Source organism: Onychostoma macrolepis, chromosome 19 (assembly GCF_012432095.1).
Source record: "Onychostoma macrolepis isolate SWU-2019 chromosome 19, ASM1243209v1, whole genome shotgun sequence".
Classification (NCBI taxonomy): Eukaryota; Metazoa; Chordata; class Actinopteri; order Cypriniformes; family Cyprinidae; genus Onychostoma; species Onychostoma macrolepis.
This window is the reverse complement of record NC_081173.1, coordinates 12584228-12610716: the sequence shown is the minus strand read 5'-3', so window position 1 is coordinate 12610716 and position 26489 is coordinate 12584228. Positions and strand designations below refer to the sequence as shown.

The following is a 26489-nucleotide window of genomic DNA, read 5'->3' as shown; positions in this document are numbered from 1 at the left end:
CCATCAATTATTTAGTATGTTTATTAAGCCATTCATTTGCACAATGTAGGGGACCCTGTGGGAACATTTGGTACAATGTAGGCAAAACCTGATCGGTCAAATCTTTGCAAAATGGGGAAGTCGTGGCCTAATGGTTAGAGAGTCGGACTCGTAACCTAAAGGTTGCGAGTTTGAGTCTCAGGTCAAGTCTCAGGTCTGGCAGGAATTGTAGGTGGGGGGAGTGAATGTTCAGCGCTCTCTCCCACCTCAATACCACGACTGAGGTGCCCTTGAGCAAGGTAACGAACCCCCAACTGCTCCCTGGGCACCGCAGCATAAATGGCTGCCCACTGCTCTGTGTGTGTCTTCATGGTGTGTGTGTGTGCACTTTGAATGGGTTAAATGCAGAGCACAAATTATGAGTATGGGTAACCATACTTGGCCACATGTCACGTCACTTTCAAAATATGTGGGCAAAAAAGTCTATTGTCAATAATGTAACAGTATGTGAAGCACAGCTTACAAGTCACTTTCAAATCAAGCAAACCCTTTCTTTTGGTCAACATGACAAATTAACCTGTGTTACGAACTTGAACCATTGCCAAATCTGCATTTTGGAACCTTTTCGCCCTCACATGAAATTCTCGATCGTATGGATTCCTATTGAAATTACTGGATTTTACTCATGGAAATTCTCTGAATGATGGTAAATGTAACCTCACTATCTAAATGAGGACATACCATAGACTTCTGTTGTTTTTATATAAAGCTATTGGCTAACCATATCACTCCCAACAGAAGGAGTGTTTTGAATTAAAAAAAAAACATTGTTTTATCAGTTAATCATTTATGAATCATTTTTAAACCACCATAGGGAGATTGTCATATTTAGCTAACGTCTGTGGATACATTTGTTATCTAAGTTGCTAACAAATTTGCAAAGTACACACAGATAGTACTAATGTGAGCTTATGTCTGTAAGTGTGGATTTTCATTGATGATTATGTCTCATTAGAAATGTATAACAAAACGAGAGCTTACTAGTAGCAAGCTTTTTTCTGCTGCCTGAGGGTTAAATAAACTTCAGAGGGCTTTTGCTGACACTGCTGAGGAGGTGATTCACTCATCCTTCAGACTGCAAAGGCCTTAAGACATTTGTATTAACCAACATTAGTCAAAACACTCACTGGGTTGGATTTTCTCTAGTGCAGTAAGTAATTTACATTCACTTAAGTTTGTGAATATCAGATTGTCTGCTAGCAATGACCCACAAATGACGGGTATTGTAATCAGTTTGACTAAGGGGTAAAGAAGGGCTTAGAGATTCACTTTGGATCTGACACTCTGCTAGAATGCAGATCCATGTTTCCAGGGTGATGAATGTGCTCACTTTGCACTTTCCTTTCTCTGTCCTAAGTCCCTTCATTTATGATGTCTACATTCTGTACATTGCCCCATCTTGTGCCGCTGAGCAACACAGGGAACTCAGATGGGAGAAAATGCTGTCAGCGTTTCTAAGAAGAGTGAAGGAAGTGCAGAAAAAAGCAGTCTGTTCTACTGAGGATGCATACTCAATTACAGTAGCTGCAGCCATGAGCAAATGTCTGTTCTCTGATGAGGGGAGAGATTTTAAAGTCTGCATGAAATGTAAATTCACCATGTCTGTTTTAAAAAGGCTTGTTATTGATTTATTCACTTTTGTGTGTGTGTGTGTGTGTGTGTGTGTGTGTGTGTGTGTGTGTGTGTAAGTTTGAATCAAACCTGATCTTCCGGTGATACGACAGATTTATCTCTGTTGATGTGGATAATTTAGTCCACTTAAACCCCACCCCTTTCTTGCAATTAACTGCAAACTTGCATTTAGATCCAGTGTTGGGCAAGCTACTTGGAAAATGTAGTGAGCTAAGCTAACAGTTACTCTTCTTTAAATGAAGCTTAACTACACTAAAGCTACAGCCCTGGGAAATGTAGCAAGCTAAGCTACGGCAACATGAAATAGTTTACTACATCCAAGCTATTTAAAAAAAAAAAAAAAAAAATTCTATTGAACCAACATCATACCAAGTCAATGCTCTCTCAGTGATCAATAAAACTGTCAGTCAAGCAGATAGACAGACATGTTCAGTTTAACTGTTTATTCAACAGCTGTTCCAAACCAATTTGGCAACATAATCAGTATCAAATACAGGGCCGGATTGACCTCAAATTGTGACATAGGCAAAATAAATTTTTGCTGTCGGCCGGAAACCTCCTATTGGTAACTGCAGTCACGCCATCTGCGCTTCGGAAAAGCGCGGTCACGCCATCTACTCCGAAAGTTTTGTTGCGCGTCTACGTGGCGTTGCGTGGTAGTGATAGCCGTGAAGCTTCCAAACCTTTGCAAATCATTATTTTTATTTTTATTTTTTCTAAGGAGTATCAAATAATAAGCTGATTAAAAACACATTATACAGGTACTTCTTATATAATGGTATTTTATTTTTTATTGTTTAATTGTATTCATAATGTATTAAATGTTCAATAAAACATTTCAAATGTGTTTGTAAAATGTTTTTGTTTTGAGAAAATTCATAAAGAAAAAATAAAATAAAATTTTTCAATTTTTTCTGCAAATTCTTGTTCTGCATCTCCCCACCTACCACTGTGATAATTTCCATGTTGTTTTACTGTATAATTTTTTAATAAATGCATACCAAAGTCATGACAAATGCTATTTACATTGCTGTATGGACATATTTTAAAAATTCATAAAAATATAAAATCAAATTGTTTTCTGCAAACTCCGCCAGTTTCTTGTTCTGCATCTCCTCAAGTACCACTGTGATGATTTTCATAATGTTGTACTGTATCATTTTTTAATAAATGCATACCAAATTCATGACAAATGCTATTTACATTGCTGTATGGACATATTTTAAAAATTAATAAAAATATCAAATCAAATTGTTTTCTGCAAACTCCACCAGATTCTTGTTCTGCATCTCCCCAAGTACCACTGTGATGATTTTCATGTTGTTTTACTGTATCATTTTTTAATAAATGCATACCAAAGTCATGACAAATGCTATTTATTACCTCACTATATCACATATTTTAAAAATTCATAAAAATATAAAATCAAATTGTTTTCTGCAAACTCCACCAGTTTCTTGTTCTGCATCTCCCCAAGTACCACTGTGATGATTTTCATGTTGTTTTACTGTATCATTTTTTAATAATTGCATAGCAAAGTCATGACAAATGCTATTTACATTGCTTTATGGACATATTCTAAAAATTCATAAAAATATAAAATCAAATTGTTTTCTGCAAACTCCACCAGATTCTTGTTCTGCATCTCCTCAAGTACCACTGTGATGATTTTCATGTTGTTTTACTGTATCATTTTTTAATAAATGCATACCAAAATCATGAGAAATGCTATTTATTACCTCACTACGTATATCACATATTTAAAAAATTCATAAAAGTATAAAATCAAATTGTTTTCTGCAAACTCCACTAGATTCTTGTTCTGCATCTCCCCAAGTACCACTGTGATGATTTTCATGTTGTTTTACTGTATCATTTTTTAATAATTGCATACCAAAGTCATGGCAAATGCTATTTACACTGCTATATAGACATATTTTAAAAATTCATAAAAATATCAAATCAAATGGTTTTCTGCAAACTCCACCAGATTCTTGTTCTGCATCTCCCCACGTACCACTGTGATGATTTCCATATTGTTTTACTGTATCATTTTTTAATAAATGCATACCAGTCATAACAAATGCTATTTACATTACTGTATGGACATATTTTAAAAATTAATAAAAGTATAAAATCAAATTGTTTTCTGCAAACTCCACCAGATTCTTGTTCTGTATCTCCCCAAGTACCACTGTGATGATTTTCATGTTGTTTTACTGTATCATTTTTTAATAATTGCATATCAAAGTCAAGAAAAATGCTATGTATTACCTCACTGTATCACATATTTTAAAAATATAAAATCAAATAGTTTTCTGCAAACTCCACCAGATTCTTTTATTTTTATTTTATACTTTTATTAATTTTTAAAATATGTCCATACAGTAATGTAAATAGCATTTGTTATGACTGGTATGCATTTATTAAAAAATGATACAGTAAAACAACATGAAAATCATCACAGTGGTACTTGGGGAGATGCAGAACAAGAATCTGGTGGAGTTTGCAGAAAACAATTTGATTTCATACTTTTATTAATTTTTCAAATATGTCCATACAGCAATGTAAATAGCATTTGTCATGACTTTGGTATGCAATTATTAAAAAATGATACAGTAAAACAACATGAAAATCATCACAGTGGTACTTGGGGAGATGCAGAACAAGAAACTGGTGGAGTTTGCAGAAAACAATTTGATTTGATATTTTTATGAATTTTTAAAATATGTCTATATAGCAGTGTAAATAGCATTTTCCATGACTTTGGTATGCAATTATTAAAAAATGATACAGTAAAACAACATGAAAATGATCACAGTGGTACTTGGGGAGATGCAGAACAGGAATCTGGTGGAGTTTGCAGAAAACAATTTGATTTTATAATTTTATTCATTTTTAAAATATGTGATATAGTGAGGTAATAAATAGCATTTCTCATGATTTTGGTATGCAATTTAAAAAAAATTATACAGTAAAACAACATGGAAATCATCACAGTGGTAGGTGGGGAGATGCAGAACAAGAATTTGCAGAAAACTATTTTATTTTATTTTTTCTTTATGAATTTACTCAAAACAAAAACATTTTACAAACCCATTTGAAATGTTTTATTGAACATTTAATACATTATGAATACAATTAAACAATAAAAAATAAAATACCATTATATAAGAAGTACCTGTATAACGTGTTTTTAATCAGCTTATTATTTTGATACTCTTTAGAAAAAATAAATAAATAAATAAAAATAATGATTTGCAAAGGTTTGGAAGCTTCACGGCTATCACTACCACGCAACGCCACGTAGACGCGCAACAAAACTTTCGGAGTAGATGGCGTGACCGCGCTTTTCCGAAGCGCAGATGGCGTGACTGCAGTTATTGGTAGTTGGTAGTGTGGCTTTATTGTATACAGATACATTTATGGTAACACTTCACAATACGGTTCAGTAGTTAACATTAGTTAACTAGTGTAGTTAACATGAACTAAGAATGAACAATACTTCTGCAGCATTTATCTTAATGATAATTTCAACATTTACTAACGAATTATTAAAATCAAAAGTTGTTTGTTAACATTTGTTAATGCACTGTGAACTAACATGAACTACCAATGAACGACTGTATTTTCATTAACTAACATTAACAAAGATTAATAAATACTGTAACAAATGTATTTTAATTAAATCGTATTGTATAGTGTTACCATATAGATGTTTAGGCCTACAGATAGGCTATGTTTATTTGCATCGTTGCATGTGTCATTAGATATTAATATAAACATTTCACCAAAATCAAGTTCAAATACGAAGCTTTTGACCAGCGAATGTTTTTTTTTTTTTTTTCTGACTCGTGTCCCGTTTTCCCCAGTTTTCTGTCATTATGTGGGCGTTCAGTTTTTTTCTGTTATTTGGCCAAAGTATCATAATATGAAAGATTCAGCGCTTCGCACAAGCTATTTAGCTGTGACTCGACAACAAATGCTAGAGAAACTCTTCTCCGCTCCTCAAAAACTAAAAAACAAACAAACAAACAAAAGCATTAGCTTTACTTATTCTACCGCTGTACTTATTCAACCAACAGTTCTTTATTTACCTTCAGACTACAAACAAGCTGAGATGCTCCAAAATGTGCGCCGCACTTCATTGACGAAAGAGGCGGGAGGAATAATGAGGTTTGACTGACAGTTTGAGGAGCCAATGGCCTTACGAGCTTTAGTGTCTGTGGTGTCACTTACTGATCCAGGATCAGTGATCCGTAGCAGTTATATTTCTGATTTGAGCTTGAGTTTCAGAATGCTTTCTTTGGAAAATGTAACGTTAGTTTTTGTTGACGCTACCGTGCTACTTGATCAAAAAAAGAGCTTAACTACCGAAAAGCTATTTGATTCAGAAAGCAGCGACGCTACTTGTAGCGACGCTACTGCCCATCACTGTTTAGATCTGTCTCCATCCAATCAACAACCAATGATAGAACTAAGTCCCACAATCCGTGTCATAATGCGGAATAAAAGACTATTAAAAAAACATATTGAATTTGTGTTCAATTTCTGTGCTACTAACACCGCCAAGCAAATTCCCGAACACTCCCTTAATCTAACATTGGTTGGTCAAGATAGTCTTGCACCACACAGCCAGACTCTGAATATTAAAATATGACAGAAGAAAATATTTTAACATTGAAATTGAAGGTGCATTATAGTTCCAGATGTTTCCCCTTATAAATGGCCATGGATGACATAAACCTGCAAGGACGAATAATGTAGGCCCTTTTCATAAAGATGCAACCAACCACACAATACATTAAAGCATTATTGCAGGCTTAGCATATTGAATAGGGGGAAGGCAAGAACACAGTTTTGAACAGAGATTTCTTTATTTACTTGCTCAATAACATGCTTTTGCTTTTTTTTTTTACACAAGTTGTTCATAGTTCAACTTTAAGTAGAGAAATATAACCCTTTAAATACCCCTACAAAATTCTGGGGTGGAAAGAGAGAGTACAAACTGCCAGAATAAATTGTCCAATTTGTTACTCTAACACATTATCAGTCTTTCATCAGATACCAATGTATTGGTAACCAGTAATGTGCAAAAACCTGAAGAAAGCATGATCATATCACATTTTGGCTATCTACGTGTGACTTTACAGTTATTTTTCAACTGCTTAAACACAAAATCTTTACTTGTCACACAATTTCTGAAACCTGACATTCAAACACCAGAACCACACACCAAATCTGCAAAACCAAACACTAATTCCATAAAACACAGCACATAATTCTCTATGTAACACACACAAAAACTAACAGGAATTAATATTATGGCAAAGGTGTTTGCAAATGTTTGCTTTTGAGATGTGTTTGTGATATTTTGAATGCAGTGCTTCATTTTGCAAGTGATGTGAGGCATTTTGCATTTTGTGTGTGCAATTCTTGGATTCGTGTGTAAAGTTTTGAAAAAAAAAAACAAGAGGCAATGTTTTGAAAATGTGTGTAAGCTGCTGGAAAAAACTGGCATACAAGGCATAGTCCACCCAAAAATGAAAATGCGGTCATCATTTACTCACCCTCATGTTGTTCCAAAACTGTGATTTTCTTTCTTCTGCCAAACATTAAAGAAGATACTGTGAAGAATCTTGGTAACTGAACAATTGACTTTGCCTCACTTTGACTTTGAGTTGTAATTTTTGTCCATACAGTAGAATGGGAATTGAAACCCTTTGGTTACCAACACACTTCAAAATATATTTTTTTATGTTCTGCAGAAGAAATAAAGTCATACACCGTAAGTACCACTGAAGGAAACATTTTAAATTGTTGTCAACTTTCTGGCTTAGAGTGTGCAAAGTGGTAGACCTCTGTACTTTTACTGGATAACAACTAACCACATTTGAGGCTCACAGTCCCTGTGTGGTTCAGTAGTGGAGTTTATTTGGCCACTGCTCCAGTTGCTCTGGTTTGAGGAAGTGTTCTCATGTCACCTGATACTCATGACTCAGAGGAAACACACATCCCTGGAAGCTTGAATTACTGCTGTACACTTAAACAAAGCTGGTTACTTCTTCGAGAATGTTACACTAACAGGTCAGTTCACACATTTCAGGAACATTTCTTGTTAGAGGCATACATTATTTAAAGATGGAGCTCAAAAGGTCTAAACATTCTTAAAAATATTTTCTTTTGTGTTCCATGGGAGACAGAATGTCACAGAATTATTATAAGAGAGAACTATCCCTTTAAATAACCTTTCTTATACCTGAAGTAACTTTGCCGTTAATCTCCTGAGAAGTAGGTCAGTGCTAACTCAATTGATGAAATCTCAGGAGGAATCACTTTCTAACCATCTGAACACCATTAATGCTATACTATAGACTTTCACAGCTTTTGTGAACAGACTGTCCCGCTTCAAACAAGATGTCCATCCCAAGCATAACATTTTAGAAGCTGGCAGAAGAGGTTTACAGCTCATTGCAAACCGTTGAGCAACGCTGAATCGCCTCATTTCATTCTAAAGAGACTGAGAAAATCACAGGCTGAGACGTTTGGGGCACGGTCTGCATTTGTGATGAGATTAGTAACTTCAATTAGCATTTAATAAATGGACTATTGTTGCTTCAGCAGCACCACTGAAATGCTGGTGTGAGATGTGTGGAAATACATTATGCACCTTAGTTATGGGATTAATAATTCAAATCACAACATTTGCAGCATGTACATCGTGTTACAAAAAACTTTTGCTAGGTAGCGAAAACCTTCCCAGCCCTCAATTCAAACTGCTCTCAGTGATTTCAGTTAAATGTGCTGTATTGGGCCGACAAATAACTGTACATTTATTACAAAACCTTTTGCAACTTTTGTGTGCAATGAACATTGGGCTGAATTTTTTTCAAATGTTGCCAGGATGTGCAAAAGTCATTAGATTTTATTGGACAAAAACTTTTTGGGGTCTATTTTTAGCCAATTCCAGGTATTTAAAAATATTTATTTATTTATATAGTTTTTAATGAGAACATTTAAAAAAAAAATGCATTCACAATCACAATTTTTATATTCTATTTTAATATAATATAATATAATATAATAAAATGTGTAGTAAATAATAATAAATGTAAAAGTAGGCCTACTACAATAAAAGTAGCACAACTAGGGATGTCAAAAGATTACAATAGGCTATGTTCATAAATTTTTTTGTGTTTAATACATTTATTTTTTAGGAAGTAAAACAAAAATACATTTAGGTTTTGTCAAACGTAATAATTGTAATATTATTATAATGTTGTCATTTGAATATAATTAATGATTTAATATTATTATTATTATTAATTGTCCACTTTTAAGTAGCCTACACTAGACTAGATCAAACTAACAGATGTGCTCTAGAGCAAAACTTATGCCTATAAGATATGAATAATGTAACACGAATAATTGAAAAAGAAAGACGAAATATTAATGTAAAAGTAAAAAGGGCAAAACAGTAATAAACAGAAAGTCAAAATGAAAATTTTAGTGAGACAGAGACACTCTATTGTTGTAGGCAAAGACATATTGTGCCGCTTGCGCGGTCTGCCTCTGATCACACACACACTCACTCTCTCTCTCTCTCTCTCTCTCTCTCTCTCTCTCTCTCTCTCTCTCACTGATACTGACTCGCCAGTGGCTGCAGCAGTCAGTCAGTCCTGTGGCTGTAGTTTGGTATATTGCATGTACACGAACAGTCCTTCACTCAGAAGCGAGTGCGCGTGGAGAATATAGTGGAGAACAGACGGAGGGATCTTTCAAACTAAACCAAACACGCGCTTGCAGCATTGAGAGACTCCTAGCAAACTCAGTGTTGCGGTGAGCGCTCGTGGGGGTCGGATCGGCGGGAATGGCTTCGTCTCCGTGCGGCGGTGGGAACTTTGATTGCGGGCTGGAGATCCAAACTCGCTCGGTGGAGCAAACACTCATTCCGCTCGTGTCTCAGGTGAGTAAGGATCAAAGAAACTTCTCAGCGAGGTCATTAATCCTGTAAAACCCACAGTGACCTTTTAATGGACGAATGCGGGATTTAAAATACAAACAACTTTTCCGTATCATGTGTAAAGGTTAACTAGAACACTGTCTGAACCCTCGACTGCAACACTTCACCAGGGTAACTTAACCAGAGTTTCCGCCAAAAAGCCATAGCTGCTACATTTAGTAAAGCGAATTAAGAAATTATTATGGAGACTCTTTTGAAGTTTGAACAGTATAAAAAGCGTCGGTGTATGTCTGTCATTTTGGTTCATTTCTATGAATTAGGTGGCAGTGGTGGCATTTATCGGGTTGTTCCAGTTTATAGTAATCTTTTTAATATTTGTGGTATTTTGCCGGAAACTGTTGTCGCCATGGTAATTTAATGTCAGCGAAGTGTGTTGTTTGTATTCTACAGGGTCTGAATGAATAAGAAGTGAAACTTTTGGTTATTTGAGAAAGTGTGGTTCTCCATTAGTTTACTGTCAAAAACTGTAAGGATTTTGCTAAATTCAACAGTAATTTTTTTACAATAAAATATTTTTACTGAAATCAGTGCAGTCATTTTCTCTTAAAACGAAATACATTTTGTATATCACTTGTGTGTTGATAATAGTCTTAATAGTTTGATTTGACAACATGATTATGGTACTGCTTATAACACCGTTTCATGGGAGTTCATAAATTCTTTACATTTTGACAAATTGGTGGCTAATTTAGGCTATAAGAATTTGCACAATTTCAGTCATACATTTCCTTACAATCTGCTTACACTGATGGTTAGGGTTAGGTGTGGACCTTCAAACTTACTTTTTTTTTTTCTTCTTCTAAAGATCATGTTTATGTATGAATCACATTTGATTTCATTATATACTGCCACCTCATAAAATAATAATTTTCTTATTAGTTTAGGCTGATTATTGTTTCCCTTGGCTGGAATTTTGTACCTTATTTACTTTTAATTGACTTTCTACCTGCAGGTGAAATTAGACAATTTCATACACAGCAAGAGTTCTGGTGATGAGTGTTGCATGGCTGTGAGTTGGTCGTAGGCAATTCTGTGTTTCCCGAAACCAGCTACTTCGATCTGTGGTTAAAAGTTAATTGAATGACATGAGATTGAAACGTGTAAATAAAGATAAGCAAGAGAAAAGAGAAAAATAGTCCTTAGATCCCACGTTGCTGTTTGGAGCAATAACTTGAATTTGATTTGGAACCAATTAATGAGCTTAAGTTATTGCTACACCACCTGCGTGACGTCATTAATGGCAGTTACGTGTCATGGTTTAAACAACAGATGTGCGACAGAGTTAAATGCACTCCTGAGCGATACAAGAGTGAGAGAAAACAGGCTCTCGACTTTTGAAAATGTTGGATTGATAGAAGCAGTGAAACATTCCAGTGATCTTAAAGCACTAGTTGCTGCTATAGTCTTGTAACTTGCAAGCTTTAGTTATTCACAGCTCACAGCTGCTGATTTCCATTCCTCATTAAATACCAGGATTCACCTTGGTGATGGTGACAACTTCACATATGTGTGTGTTTTGGTTCAGAAGCGTCTGTGAGAAATCTGTTTCCATGTGATTTTCACATGCATAACTGTTATACTTTCAAAACCCTTCCAGTGCACTTGCAAGCCTTTAGATCTGACATTATTAAAATGTATTTTTATTTTGCCCTTCTACCTCACAACCTTAGGGGAGATGAGTGGTTTGGAGAATGGCTGTGCCATTCTAATTGAAGTTGGTTTAGTGTTGTGATGGGAGATGATTGCTGAACTGTCTTTTGAGAAGTCTTTTTGAAAGTTTGCTAGTTAGTGGTGCTCACTAGGACGGCTGATGGTAATGAGGCTGAAAGGTCAGTGTTAGAAGACATGCTAATCGCCCATTCAGTGGACTTTTGGGTAATGGGACTTCTTTCAGTGCTTTACAGATTCTGGACAATGGATTGTCAAAGTGGCCTTGGTCAGAACCCTTCCCCCAACTACAGTTTTGTCAAGCAGTCTAATGCTTAATGACCAGATACTGATGTAAAAGATGTTGTCTTTCCTGCAACTGCCAAATTCCCTGTATGCACAAGTCTGGTATAGTTGCAATGTAGAAAGCACAGTTGTAGACCACTTTAAAATTGTTTCCAAAAATGAGGTGGTTGTTTGATTTGAGCTGAATATCAAACTACAGAATAGCCAACAATTGTGTTGCATGATTTTTGAATGTGAACGTGCATTAACATCTGAGGCTATAAGACCGTGTGAAGGACAGGAGGTTGAGTGCAGAGGTCAGATCCTGTGTGTTCTCTCTAGGGGGCTGAGCATGACAATGGGAAGGAAATGAAAGCTTCATGTTGGTGAGAAAGGGTTTCAAAGCTCATTTAGTGACTCATTTTCACAATTGTGATATTGAGCATCCTCACACACAGGCACACATACGGAGGCTTGCTCTCCCCCGGTTATCCTTTCTGTTATCAGTCTTACTTTCACAACTGTGTAATTACTGCTGTTATCCTCTCAGGCCAGGATCAGTCTGTCTGCGTTTTTGCCTGTTGGCCCACTCAGGCGTCATATTTGAGATCCTGAAAACTGCCGAGAAGCTTCCTCTCGTTTTATTAAGCTGCAGTTTCTATATTGCCATTGATAATTGTCAGTTATGGTCAATGTCATTTTTAGTCTGGATATATAGATTTATTTTATTTTTTTTACAACATTAAAACGCTATTCACGCATACAAACACATCTTCTATGATGAGCATAGTTTTAGTTTCTCAATTCAAATTTATTTTAATAAAATAAAATTTTTTTTGAAGGGTATTAAATCAACAATGTTAGAGTGATGATGATATAATGAAGAAAAAAGAATCATTACAAGAATATATTTGAAAAGCAAATAAAATAGTTAGCATAATCTTTTATTATTAATGGACCACAAAACCAGTCATAAGGGTCATTTAAAAAAAAAAATTGAGGTTTATACATCTTAATGCTGAATGAATAAGCTTTCCATTGGTCTCGGTCAATATTTGGCTGAGATACAACTATTTTAAAATATGGAATCTGAGGGTGCAAAAAAATCTAAATATTGAGATAATTGCCTTTAAAGCTGTCCAAATGAAGTTCTTAGCAATGCATTTTACTAATCAAAAATTAAGTTTTGATATATTTATGGTAGGCAATTTACAAAATATCTTCATGGAACATGATCTTTACTTTAACATTCTAATGATTTTTGGCATAAAAGAAAAATCAATAATTTTGACCCATACAATGTATATTTGGCTATTGCTACAAATAGACCCGTGCTACTTATATACCTGGTCCAGGGTCACAAATGTCCAGAAAAATAAAGTCGTGTGGGGTGAACAAAAGCCAGAAAAATGTAGTAAAATTGTGGTGTGACACTCCAAAAATGTAATTATATTTATTAAACAATAATGTAATAAATGTTTTTACTTGTCTGTTTAGGCTCATACTTGAAACTTTTTGAACACACTGACTTGACGTATAGCTGCTGTTGAGCCAAAAAAAACCCCCAAAAAAACACAGAACAATCATAATAGTTCATAGTTCATCATAATATTTTCAGTTTCACTGTATATGATTTTTGAGCCAAAGCCAGGACAGGATTTATGAAAGTCTTTGATCTGATTAGAATGCTTTTAAACTCCTGTGACAAGAAGCCTTGTTATTACATATTTGTGCTAGCCATGTCCTTATTCTGCAGGACTAAGGGTTGTTTTCCGAAAAAGATTGGAGGAATAATTGGCTGAAAATACTTTCTTGAGCCCTTGTGCTTTTGTAAGCTCTGTGCCATCTGCACTTTTGTGAACCTCTGAAATGTGGTGGAAGTGAGAGATTTTTTGCATGTTAAGTACACAATTGAGCCAAAGTTACAGTTCATATGCAAAGCCTCCGTTCCTCTCATGACCTAGTGAAGGATTTTTGTCAGATCTACAAAGCTGTACTGTAAAAACATATCTCATCTGCCCTACATGGAAAACATAAAAACTGAGATGGTGAGTTACATGTAATCACAAGAGAACTTCTGTTGGAGGAAATTACATCACAAGGAGCACTGTTAAGATAATAGATCAACTACGAGCAGAAAGGGTAAGCCTGGTGCCTCCTGTAGAGAAGGTGACAAGAAAGATGGATGAATATGTGCTCAGTGTAAACTGCTTAGGATTACTGGGCCAAATATCCTTCAGAGCCAGAACAAAGCAAGCTTCATGTTCAGTATGCGTAAACTTATGTATGTGTGATGGCATGTTCTGTGTGTTTACTTGGCTGCATGTAGTCCTTTGTGTTCCATGTGTTTGTTTAACCAGTGGAGGTGTAAAAAAAGGAAGCCAGAACTGATAAGAGTGGTATTGTGAACTACAACCCCCATCCAGAATCTTCTGTAGCTGTAATTGATCTAACATACCATTCATACCATGGCAAATATAAGTGATTGGCCCCCAAAAATATTCACTGTGAAAATGTATGACTGTCACTGCATTAGGAAATATCAAAATCAAGTGGTATTTACTTTATAGATCACCAAACACACCTTTGCAAATGCAAAATATTTTACAAAACATCTTGTTAAAGGTTTTAAATCAGTAGATCTCTACCTGGGGCCCTCAGCAAACTTATAATGGGCCGCAGGGTGACTTATTTAAATTATGTTGTATCAAAAGGTATCAAACCTAATTAAAATGCTAAAAACACATAAAATCAAGATCTAAACAAAATGAATTATTTTTCAAATTTCCCAACTATTGTTTTATTAAAAAGCATATAGTTCTTAAAACTTGAGCAATCACAAAATAATTGGGGTTAATCTATTGTCACTCCAAGTTTCTGTTAATAAAAAGTTTTGTCATATGAGGAGCCTTTGAATATTTTGCTTGACAACGGAGGAGCCTTCAAGTCAAAAAGGTTGCGTACCAGAACCATTGTTTTAAATGATACAACTTTAAGTATTTGGACCCTTTCTGGTTGTCAAACATAGTCCAACATGTTCATAGATAAAAGGGTAGTTGAACTAGAAATGAAAATGTTCACCATTTACTGACTCATGTTGTTCTAAACCTGTATGACTAAGAATATTTCAGTTGTTTTTGTCCATACTATGAAAGACACTGGACCCCATTGACTTTCATTGTATAGACAAAAAACAACACTGGCCAAAAATTCTCGCCTCTTAAAAATGATAATTCACTCGTTTTAGTTGAGAGCACATCAGATCTTATGTCAGAAAGGTTTGATCACTCTTTGTTGACTCTATGACTCTGTTCTTTTCATGATCATTTTGAGATTCGTCTGGTTTTCACAGCATTTGGTAATTCATAGCCTGTGGGCATAACCTTTCCGAGGTGGCTCTCAGAAGTTGCTCGTCTGATCAGGGGTGCAGCATACCCCTCAGTTTGAGTTTCTGCATCACTGACAGCTTGGCTGTGCTCCAGGCTGTATTTACGTTACTTGGATACGGGACCTGTCATTGAGCAGGAAGAGATCTTAATCATCGCATAAGTTTGATGGCATTCTTTTTCCCTAAGCTCACGCTAGGTTCAGGGAAAATTCTGGGAAAGAGACGGACTCCCTCGGCCCCCCGCTGTCTCGCTGTCACCACTGATCTTAGGGCTCACGGGTAATACTCACGGACAAAGAAACTGTCAGTTCGAAGAACAGGTCAGCTACGTTTAGTGTTTCCTGTTGTTTTTCTATTCTAGCTGGGTTGTTGAATTGCCGTGCTAACAATGTATTGCTCTTCAGTCTTTAGATAACACCAGACAACACATGGAGATAATGAATCTCTCTGTTTGTGAGGTTGAGCATTCATTTGTATTTTCCGCCATGTTCACTGACACAGGGACAGTGTTGGCTCAAGTTGCTGTGCTTATGGAATGTGAGGGGCTCATGACAAAATACCCACTTACCTTAACAGTAATTACAAAAGGCTGATTATTCTTCTGTACTGTACAGTGGCTTGTATTCTCTCCCGAGACAACAGCGAAACTAGAGCAAGGACTCAACCTCCCTAGACAACAATCGACACAAGCAATGCTATCGATGCGGTACCTCTGTATAATGATTTTATAAGAAAGCAGTGCAGTTTCTTCTCTCGCAGCTGAGTGAGCAGAGCAGAGCTGAGTCCCCGTAAGTGGCCTCTCTCACTTTGAATGGAGATTTTAATGACCCCAAGAATTTCACATGGCTATTTCTAAGGTTTCAGCCTGGAGGAGTCCAAATGTTATGAGACGTCTTCTTTCTCAGTCACCCATCACCTGACCTGCGACATCCATCACCTGAACGAAAACCTTGAGGGGGAAACAGTAAAGGAATGCCTAGGTCGTATTTCACCCCCCCCCAGTTGCTGTTTTTGCATTTTGATGCTATTTTCATGACAATTATTTTAAATAATTCAAGCAGTTATTTCTCTCCAATTGTTTAGTTGTAAGTGTCCCACTGTAATAAAATAAATATAATAAAAAACATTTAACATTTAAGTTTTAAAGGATTAGTTCACTTCCAGAATAAAAATTTCCTGATAATTTACTCACCCCCATGTCATCCAAAATGTTCATGTCTTTCTGTCTTCATGCAGTCGAAAATAAATTAAGGTTTTTGAGGAAAACATTCCAGGATTTTTCTCCATATAGTGGACTTCAGAGGGAGCCAACGGGTTGAAGGTCCAAGTTGCAGCAACGGGCTCCACACTATCCCAGCCGAGGAATAAGTGTATTATCTAGCAAAACGATTGGCCATTTTCTAAAAAAAAAAGTAAAATTTATATACTTCTTAACCACAAATGTTTGTCTTGCATTAGCTTGACTTCACACATTATGTAGTCACATTGGAAAGGTCATGCGTGATGTAGGCGGAAGTACCAACTAGGGGTGCGCGATATAGATCATCTGCGATTAATATTGTAATTGTTATTTTAACGATGTGCGATTTTGACATTATCGAGCATTTTGCAAAAAACATTCAAAACACACCTACAGAGTGCACGCATTCATTACGTGATGTCTACACTAGTGCGCGTGCGTAGAGTGTGTTCTTTCACTGCACTTTCACTACATTTAGAATGATCACAAAATTAAAGACATGGGAGCAGAAAATGTATAGGCCTAGGCTATTTCTACCACATATAGCCTAGTTAATCAATTTCACATGAAGAGTATGATATATAACATATAGACCCCAGCAATAACATACAGCAAAATATTGTGTTACGACCCCGGTCTAGGGTCAGGGAAGGCAACATAAATAAAGAATTCTGAGATCATACTCTGTATTGGTGAATTTATTTTCTTGTTTTTAAATCTCACTTATAGTAACACAGTAAAAAGGCTCTCTCTTCGGGAGTGGGCAAAGCCAAAACAACAAACAAAATATAACACTAACTATGCCCAGGGAGTCTAAATAATCTAAGTAAAGAAAAAAAGAAACAAATGACAGCATTCTTCCCTGACTCCCTACCTAAACCAAAAACAGGAGAAAACGTAGTTTACAATAAAGAAAAACGGCACCCAATCCCTACAGCCTTATTAGTAACAAAAACAAAAGAAAATAAGTTTCATTAAAAAGACAAAATCAGGAAACTATAAATCAACACTATAACAAAGACCAAAGTAAACTCAATTACACACTGCACAAATTATTCACTCAGAAAAGACCAATACTATGTCACCACAAAGATCAATTCACAACACACAATAATGCCAACAACTCTCTCTCTCTCTCTCTGGCTTCCACTTCCAACGTCCCACTATTTCAAAAGACGCTGGATTTCCCCGGGACGAATCAGCAAATGCGTCTTCACGTCCAATTAGGGCGGAGTCACCTAAGAGCGAGAGAGAGAGAAAAAGAGAGAGAAAGAGAGAGAGATACGTCCCCAGACGTAAATATTGCCAATTATCGTTATCGATAAAATCAAGATATTATTTTTTGTCAATATCGCACACCGCTAGTACCAACCCAGTGTTTACAAAGCGAATGTGCAAAGAAAGTCAAATGACCTTTACAAAAAAGTTAAAACAACGATGTCGGATGATTTTGAAGTTGGAGGAGAAAATGAGATGGAGTTTTTCGCCCTACCCTACCTTTTTGAACTGGAGTACATGAAGAACTAACTGCGCGTGACCTTTCCAGTGTGATTACGTAATGCGTGAAGTTGTGGACGTGCATCGTAGAGCTAGTGCAAGACTAACATTTGTGGTTAAAAAGTACCGGTATATAAATTTGTATTTTTATTTATTTTTTTAGAAAGTGACCGATTGTTTCACTAGATAAGACCCTTATTCCTCGGCTGGGATCGTGTAGAGCCCTTTAAAGCTGCATTGAAACGGCAATTTAGACCTTCAACCCATTGGGTCCCATTGAAGTCCACTATATAAAGAAAAATCCTGAAATATTTTCCTCAAAAACCTTAATTTCTTTTCGACTGAAGAAAGACAGACATGTACATCTTTGATAACATGGGGGTGAGTAAATAACCAGGATTTTTTTTATTCTAGAAGTGAACTAATCCTTTAAGTACATGTTATTGTACCGAATTTAATTTCTTTTTAAAAAATGTGCTTAATTTGCATGAAAATAATGTCTTTATTTCTGAGATTCACTCATTTGTCCTTTGCTTAGACCAGTAGACAGTCTCCTTCTCTTCACTGAAGGGTCAAGGTTTGTCTGGTTAGCCTGGCCTCATTAGCTCCTGCTGGTAGATTTTGTATACCATCTGACTGCAAAAGCATACTTCTGGGCGACCCGCACTAGCTCAGCAACTGCCATTGAGATTAATGGGAATGCTAACGGATGGCTTTGTCCAGTTATTCTAGGCCTCCTTGCTCTGCTCTCAAAAGTGGTGATTCTCTCACCTGTTGAGCTCTTTGTTCCTCCAGGAGGCTCATGATCGCTAAGCTCAGCTTAAATAAATCACCTGATACCAGCACAATGTGCTAGAGTCTTTGTGAAAGCATTTACCTTTCCATGTCTGTTGAGGTGCTGAAGTTCCAGACAGGCCTTGGTAAAACCGCCATCATTTAAATCATGCATAGGCCTGAAAAGACCCCAGCGAAATGTAAATCTGCTCAGTAGACCATTCTGCCAGATTTCTCTAAAATGTTAAAAGAAGCTTTCTAAACTACAAAAAGGAGTTCATTATTTCAATAGAAGTTTTTTGGAGCGTTCAGACAGTAATTAGATCAGAGCTATCTTAAGAAGCTTTTTAGAAGACCGTATTAGAGCGGCACCCTTAATCATGGCCTGTCATGGGTATGTTGACTTTAAAGTGGTTAAAAGCACAGATACATCACCTGGTCAAAAAGGGGAATGCACTGCGAATGTTTTTGAAATTAGATGGTGCATTGTAAATGTCTGTGGCATGTTGACTGTTGCCAGAACTCACAAATAAAAGTTTGTTTTTGTTTACGGCTAACATAAAAGGCAGTGAAAAAACCAAGCGAGAGAAGTGAATATTTTGCCATGACAGTAAGGAGGAGAGTGCTTATCCTTTTGATTCTCTCAGATGGTGTATCCCTCAACACTCCCTCCATTAGGAAGATCTAAATGCAACTCCTTGTGGTAATTACTTCCATCAATCACGTCAACGTTGAGCTAAAGGGATTCGTGCCTCACATCCCTATACTGTTGGCCAGATAAATCCTGATAATGCTATATTAATGATGCTACAGTTAGCCTTTGCAGCTGTCTTCTTACACTCTGACTGATGTTCCTGAATGTTACTTACACTTTGTAGTATCCAAGAAGGTCTAATAGACCTGGAAAGAGCTATGCGTCAATTTCTATACTTTTATGCTTGTCTGGCACATGCTGCCTGGGAAGTATATGACCTGGGTGCTGCCATCTTTGCTGCATAGTTACACAGTCTCGGATGCATTTGTTTAGTTTTGAACCAGTCACCTGAGCTGTTCCTTATATGTTGGTTTGTTATTTTCCCAACCAGGCTTGAGTAGCTAGCAAGACTGCCTTCATTGAAAAGTATCAAAAAGTTTTGTGGTAAAACCTCTATTGAAAACCACTACTGTAATGTAATGGTCAATATATGGTCAATGGAAAAATATGCTTATTAGCACATAATGGTGGTGTTGCATCTACCAGCTGCTGAATGTGCAGTAGGGCTTAGTAGTTTAACAATATTGTGATGACGGTATGAAGTGTCTATCATTATAGATTTTGCTATATCGTCCACCAAAATTTTGTGGCCAAAAAAGTCTATTGTCAAGTTTAGGAATGTATGAAGCAGAGCTCACGCCAAAGTCACTTTCAAACCAAGCAGCTTTCTGTTGGTCGACGTGATGAATCCATGTGACCGACTTGATCCCGTTGCAAAATCTGTGTGAGGAAATCTTTCGCCCTCATGTCAAAATCCTAATCGTGTGGATTCCTATTGAAATTCAAAATTCACCAAACAACTGTAAAACTGACAGCGCTTTACTTGCCAAAGTTAACCATTGAAGTCTAAAAATAATTGAGAAATAAGAGGACTTGGTGACATTGCCTTTAGAGATGGAGCAAGTCAGATATTACATTTTATTTTCTTTGGAATAACGTGTTGTGCACCAATGAATTGTTCACAGTAAGACCAGGAATGTATGTTAAGAACAGTACATAGGGGCAATTTTGTTTTTATGTTGACTTTATATTGTCAAGACGTTGGTGGTTGGGAATCTTTTCCCATCTCTTGTGCTTCACTGAAGGGAGTGCCAAGGTGTTTTCCCGTAAGCAGACTGACTCCATTACAATCTGGCTATGGTCACTGGACACACATATTTACTGAGACCTGGTTGGTCTAGGAGGCTACTTTTATATCTTTATGGCCTCTCAGGGTGACAGAAACTACAAGTGGTGACAGGTGGCCACGTTAAAGTGACAGCAGACAATGTTTTTTACTCAAAGCCAGTTCATTACGCAGGTCAGTTACTCAAGTCAAAATTTGTCACCCTCATGCTATTCCAAACTCTTATGCAATTATCCTTTCCATGGAGACTTTTTTTTAAAAGAAATCATTAGTGTTATTAATGAGTTTATTACAAGACTTGGTTGTTCAAGCATGTCATATGTTGAACGTCCATATTTCAGCCCCCTCTGTGTGTGTGTGTGTGTGTGGTAAGGTACATTTCACTGTGCAAACACTGGTGTGGTCACTACATTCCTCAATGAGGCTTATGTTTCATCACTCTCACTGGATGAACGAGAATGTTTATGTGTGGCCAGTGGGTGTCTCACTTAGTGTTAGGAGGGAAACAGGGCTATAGGTCAACCTTTCCATGACTAGACCTGGATACACATTTAGTTATGTGTAATGAGGATGTGTTGGCATTGGAGGGCTACATGGACTGCCTGTGGTCTACCCACAACTAATACTGTTTTCTGAGGTTAATCTGGTTTGGTTTCCCAATGAAGGAACATTAACTTTTTGCATCACTGTCAGTTTTAAACTCTGTTTGTCCTTACCGGAAGCATGTTTCCTTCTCAGAGTAAAATAATTATTAAAAGGTAAACCTAAAAAACACAAAATCTCACAGTTGCACCTTTATTTCTCTTAATTTCTCATAATTGCAATTTTATATCTGACAATGTTACTTTTATATCTCACAATTGCAACTTTATGTCTCATAACTGTGATGGCATATTTCACAACTGCAACTTAATCTCACACTTGCACCTATAGTTCTCAATAGTATGACTGTACATCACATAATAACAATTTTATATCTCAAAATATGACTTTATATAACAAAATTATAATTTAATTTGCCGTAACTGTGCCTTTAAGTTGTGACTGTTTCTTATTGTAGACTCATAACTACTTGTTTAATTTTTTACTTCGCATTGGAACTGATTTCTGTAGATCTGTAGTCAACATGACATCAAAATTGACCTTATTTACTTTTTTAAGCACATTGCTGGTCTCCATTCTGGGATGGAACATCTGCGTTCATGATCCAGTCAATTCCTGAAGATATAAATCAGCCCTGTCCAAGCATGTTTACTTTAAGAAGACTTCTTTGCCGCCTTCTCACGTATGGTTTCAGAAGTGTGACGTGCAGTGATTAATCTTTTCTTTACTCCATCAAATTGTAGTACCACCTGTCTCATTCAGCCCTGACATCATATCAATATTACATTTCCAGTTCAGGCCTATCTTAATTGATTTCCTAAGAGATTAGCAGATTAAAAACATTGGATTGGAATGAAAATCTGATTGATGGTTGAGGGCCTTTCCTAAGACACTGCCTTTCTGTCATCAGGCACCAGAGCTGCTGCCTTGATAGCGCTTTAGACAGACACCTCGTTCACCAAGGATGATCTTTTTGAAGTAGACTTCTGCTGTCTTTTTCCAAAGACGTGTTATAAAGAAAACGAGGTGATAATTGCAATTTGGTGTTGTCTTCATTTAGACACTCTGGGTGATAATGAATTAGACAGAAAGAGGTCGGTATTGATTTTCACTCTTAGCAGGCAATCCACAAAGTAGGCTAACCCTAGTCTAGTGTAATAGTTGAAGTTGGTAGATCCAGACTTTGCCATGTTCCAGGACCAAAATCATCTTATGTGAATCTTTTTATTAACATTTCAGATTTTAGGTTTAGGGCTAGGATTGGGACTAACAACTTTCATATCTACCTCATTTAGGACTATATTTGTTTGACAAAAATGCTGTTCCAGGACTAACAAAAGATGTTGATCCAGGAACAAATCAAGGTTACCCTGTTTATTCTCAGTTATATAAAGTTACAGTACCTTCATGTTTGATTTCAGCTTATTTTGAAGGTATGTTTGCTGAGATGTAGACTCCTTTTAAAGCTTTCCTCTATTTATTGACATACCTATGAGACCACACGTGCTGCAAAGAGATCAGCTTTCCTTTTATCTATTATGGCTCTGGAGTCATTTTTAAAATTCAGGCCACATTAAAACCAGGCACACATCTTAGGTAACAGTATGCCAGGGAGAAGGTGGAATCTATAGCCAAGACACACCCTGTCACATAATAAAACAAACCCACAACCCCTCGTGAATTCAAAGACACGGCGTATTTCATTCCACAGATCTACTCAGACACATATGGATGTGGTATAGTGAGAGTTTTGGATGATGGCGGTATTAGAACAATGCGCACATGAGCTTGGAATGAATGCTTTTACAGAGTGTTTATAGCAGCAATAAAGCAAAGGCAAAGATAATAAAGGGCTCATTGTTTGTGGAAAAGCTGAAAGACCGCAATAATTGCATTTTGTTCGGTTAAAGGTACTTTGATGTGAGCTGTTGTTTTATCATACATTAGCAATAAACCCTCATGCATTTCTTTGAAGTAGTGCCATGGTATCAATATCAATTGGTACATATAGATGAGTGTATGCATATACCATGGTATTTATGTGGTACTCCTAGACTGATGAAGAATACTATGGAAAGACTATTTACACAGCAAAATTCACTGTTTACTTTAATAGCTCAAGATTGGCATTTTGATATTGGCACTGAAGTACTGGTACTTTTGACCTATAGTCTCGTTGTTTTTGATGACTTGGCTAATTAAAATGGCCTTGTTTTTGATCAGGCATACTGAGTCTGTTTCACAAGTTTCTGCTTGTGTGACACTAATACATGCTCATTAAACATGTCCATATCCCATTTACACCACTAAAATGCTGTTGATTCATTTTATACTGTAGTTTCTGGCTCTCCCATCTGACTTGTGGGCACAAGTTAAGCTCTTTTCAATAATTAATTGCTGGCATTAAAGATGAATGTGATGCTGGCTATATGAGTATCCACTTATCAGTAACTGAGCAGCTGGGCAGCCCTGTGCATTTCACACAAACGTTTCAATGAAGTCAGCCGTTGCACATCTGAAAAACAAGAGCAGAATCCTTGAAAGAACCCCTCAGGACTTTGTTCAACTTCTGCAAATTTGTCTGAACTGAAGTTTCAGTTAAACTTGGTATACTTTATCTCCATTTGTGGTACAGTTTGTTTCGGTTACCTTAAGCAGATCGGTTGTTTAAGGATCTCCCCTTCCATCAAATAAGAGTGCGAACAGGAGTTTGTTTCTCTCCTCACGCCTCATCAGTTTGGGCAGATGATGGGGCATGACAGCCAAATAGAAAATGGGCGAAGCACGAGTCCTTAAGGTCCCCTCCGCCCGCTAATACTCTTTAAACCGAAATAGCCTGTGCTCTTCCCACACTCTGCAGTGAGTCACCAGCGAAAACACACCAGCGTGACATTGTGTTATCTCTCTTACCGAGAAACCAGTCATTGTTCCCAACATGCACTACTACTGCTCAAAGGTTTAGGGTCAGTAAGGTTTTTTTTTTTTTTTTTGGTGAAAGAAATGAATACTTTCCATAAGCAAGATTTCTATTTCTAATAAATGCTGCTCTTTTGAGCTTTCTACTCATCAAAGAGTCAAAGCAGCACAGCATATTGGAATGATTTCTGAAGGATCATGTGGAGACTGGAGTAATGACTGCTGAAAATTCAACTTGCCATCACAGGAATAAATTACATTTTAAAATATATGAAAATAGAAGATAGTTATTTTAAATTTTAATACCATTTCACAATATCACTGCATTTTTAATCAAATAAATGCAGCCTTGGTTAGCATTGGAGAGATTTCTTTAAAAAAAAATCATCAGGTAACACTTTATTTCAATAGTCCACTTTAGACATTCTACTAACAGTAAGTAACTTTGACTACATGTCAACTAGCAGTCGTTAGAGTATTAGTAGACTGTCTGTTTAATATTTTCTAACACTTTATTTTGATGGGTCCACAACATACAACGTACTGACTATGAGAAACTTTGCAGGTATATGTCAACTTATTTTACTAACCCTAAACCTACCCTAACAGTCTACTCTGAGAGTTAGTAGACATGTAGTTGAGATGTAGTTAAAAAGTTACTTATAGTCAGTAGAATGTCTAAAGTAGACTATCGAAATAAAGTGTAACCAATCATCATACTTAGCCCAAACTTTTAAATGGAAGTGTAGTTGAGTCGTCTTATATTGTGCTGTTGGGGACCTCTCTGGGCTGCATTGTGAAATTGCTAATGGCTAATTTGTCGTTTAGCTGAGGCTTTTATCCAAATCAATTTATGGTACCCTTATTGCAGGAACATTGTGTGAGTTTAAGTGTCTTACCCTGTGAAGCATTGTAATTTTAAGTTGTCTTCTCAGCCTGGAGGCTTGACAAGATGGAATATAGCTGGCTGCAAATTAAACAGATAAGAAAACTTCATTCTTTAGGGAAACTTTGTCTTAGGAAGTAGCGATTGTATCTTATGTTTCTTTAAGCATTTGTGACAGGGTTAGTGAAGACTGAAACAGTGGGTCTAGCATAAAATATTAAATAGGGAAACTTGAAGTGTCAGGGGCAATATAGTACAGAACTCGAAAGGGAAGTCATGTCCTCTAACTTAATGCTACTCTGTAAAAATACTGATTATTTAATTCTAAATTACTAATAATACATCTCTAAAGGAATATTTATTTATTTACTTGTAGCATTTAAAATGGTTGATTTTAGTTTTAATGTATTTAGACAGTAGTATAGAATTTTAATCTTGAGCAGAACCAGTCAGAGGTTGTATCTTCTGTATCAAATCATTTCTAATTTATTGCTTGATTAGAAAACTCTTGTGGTGGGCTGTGAGTTTGTTCTGTGGTACCTGTTTTTCCTCTGCTTGTGTTTCTCTTGCCTGACAACTCTGCATCTCTGAATTGCTGGCATGAAGTTCATGTCAAGGGTAGAGTAACATTCATAATTTATACTGTTAGACCTTTACATTACTATAGATTGTTTTTTCATATCAATGCGATAGCTTTGTCATTTTATTTAAACATAAATCAGAAAAACTGTTGTATTGACTACTTTGTTGCTTTTCATCATTTTTGAAGTTTAAACGCTTCCATATTCATTCATTGTAATTGCATGACAAACAAGCGACCAGCCCAATTGTCATTTCTTCATTTGTGTTTCATGGAAAAACGAAAGCCAAACAGGTTTTGAACAACATGAGGGCGAGTATGATGACAAATGTAATATTTAGTGTATCCATAGCAACCAAGTGTTCATTATAGAATGCTTTGAACATGTACTGTATTCGCTTACATTCTTCCTTATGTAAATGTGAATTTGGTTTCATGAACACATGAGGATTATAGCTCAGTGAAAATGCTGCTTGGCTGGTGTGCGATGAACTGGAAATGTATACTCATTTTCACCCTCTTTTGGGACACCTGGTGCATGAACTCTGAGGACTCGACTATCATCTTTGTCAAAGCTGGAGGCGAGAATGGGTTTATGTGTACCGTACGTGACCTCTCACTTTCGGCCAAGCCATTAGAGGGTGAGAAGGAGATTTCTCATGACAATCACACTAAGAAAAGCTTTGCTATAGTGGGGAGATGTGATCCTCAGTTCAATAATAGTGAGATATTTATTCCTAAATGGGATTTTTACATTTTCCTGTGCAGAACTTTCTGGGGTGGTGCTTTGGAGTTTGGAGGTGTTTCGAGAGATTTTAGCTCGTTGCTATGTGATTTTAAAGGGTGTTCTGGGTGGTTCAAGGCGGTTTCTAGGGCATTTTGGGTCATTAGGTGGCTGCACATCCAACCGCAAATTATATTCTGGTCCCTTGAATTTAAAGGTGTCTTTACACAGCCAAGTTATGGCTGCTCTGTGCCTGCTTAAAATTTAGACGCAAAGTCATAGGCTATAAAAGCCAAACTAAATTAATCCAGCTTTGACCCACTTACGGAAGCCTGTTTCTGCCACTGAATAAAAAAATAAAAAAGGTAATTGTGA

The 26489-nt window shown here is 36.5% G+C and overlaps 1 protein-coding gene across 2 annotated transcripts in view; it reads left to right on the top strand.

The window, feature by feature from the left end:
• The first annotated feature begins 9314 nt into the window (after window positions 1-9314).
• ctnnal1 (catenin (cadherin-associated protein), alpha-like 1) overlaps window positions 9315-26489 on the top strand; it is a 63715-nt gene continuing 46540 nt past the window's right edge. For both annotated transcript variants that reach the window (XM_058752904.1, XM_058752903.1), the window contains exon 1: window positions 9315-9637. In XM_058752904.1, coding sequence (XP_058608887.1) covers window positions 9542-9637 — 96 coding nt within the window. In that variant the 5' untranslated portion in view covers window positions 9315-9541. The remainder of the gene's footprint in view (window positions 9638-26489) is intronic.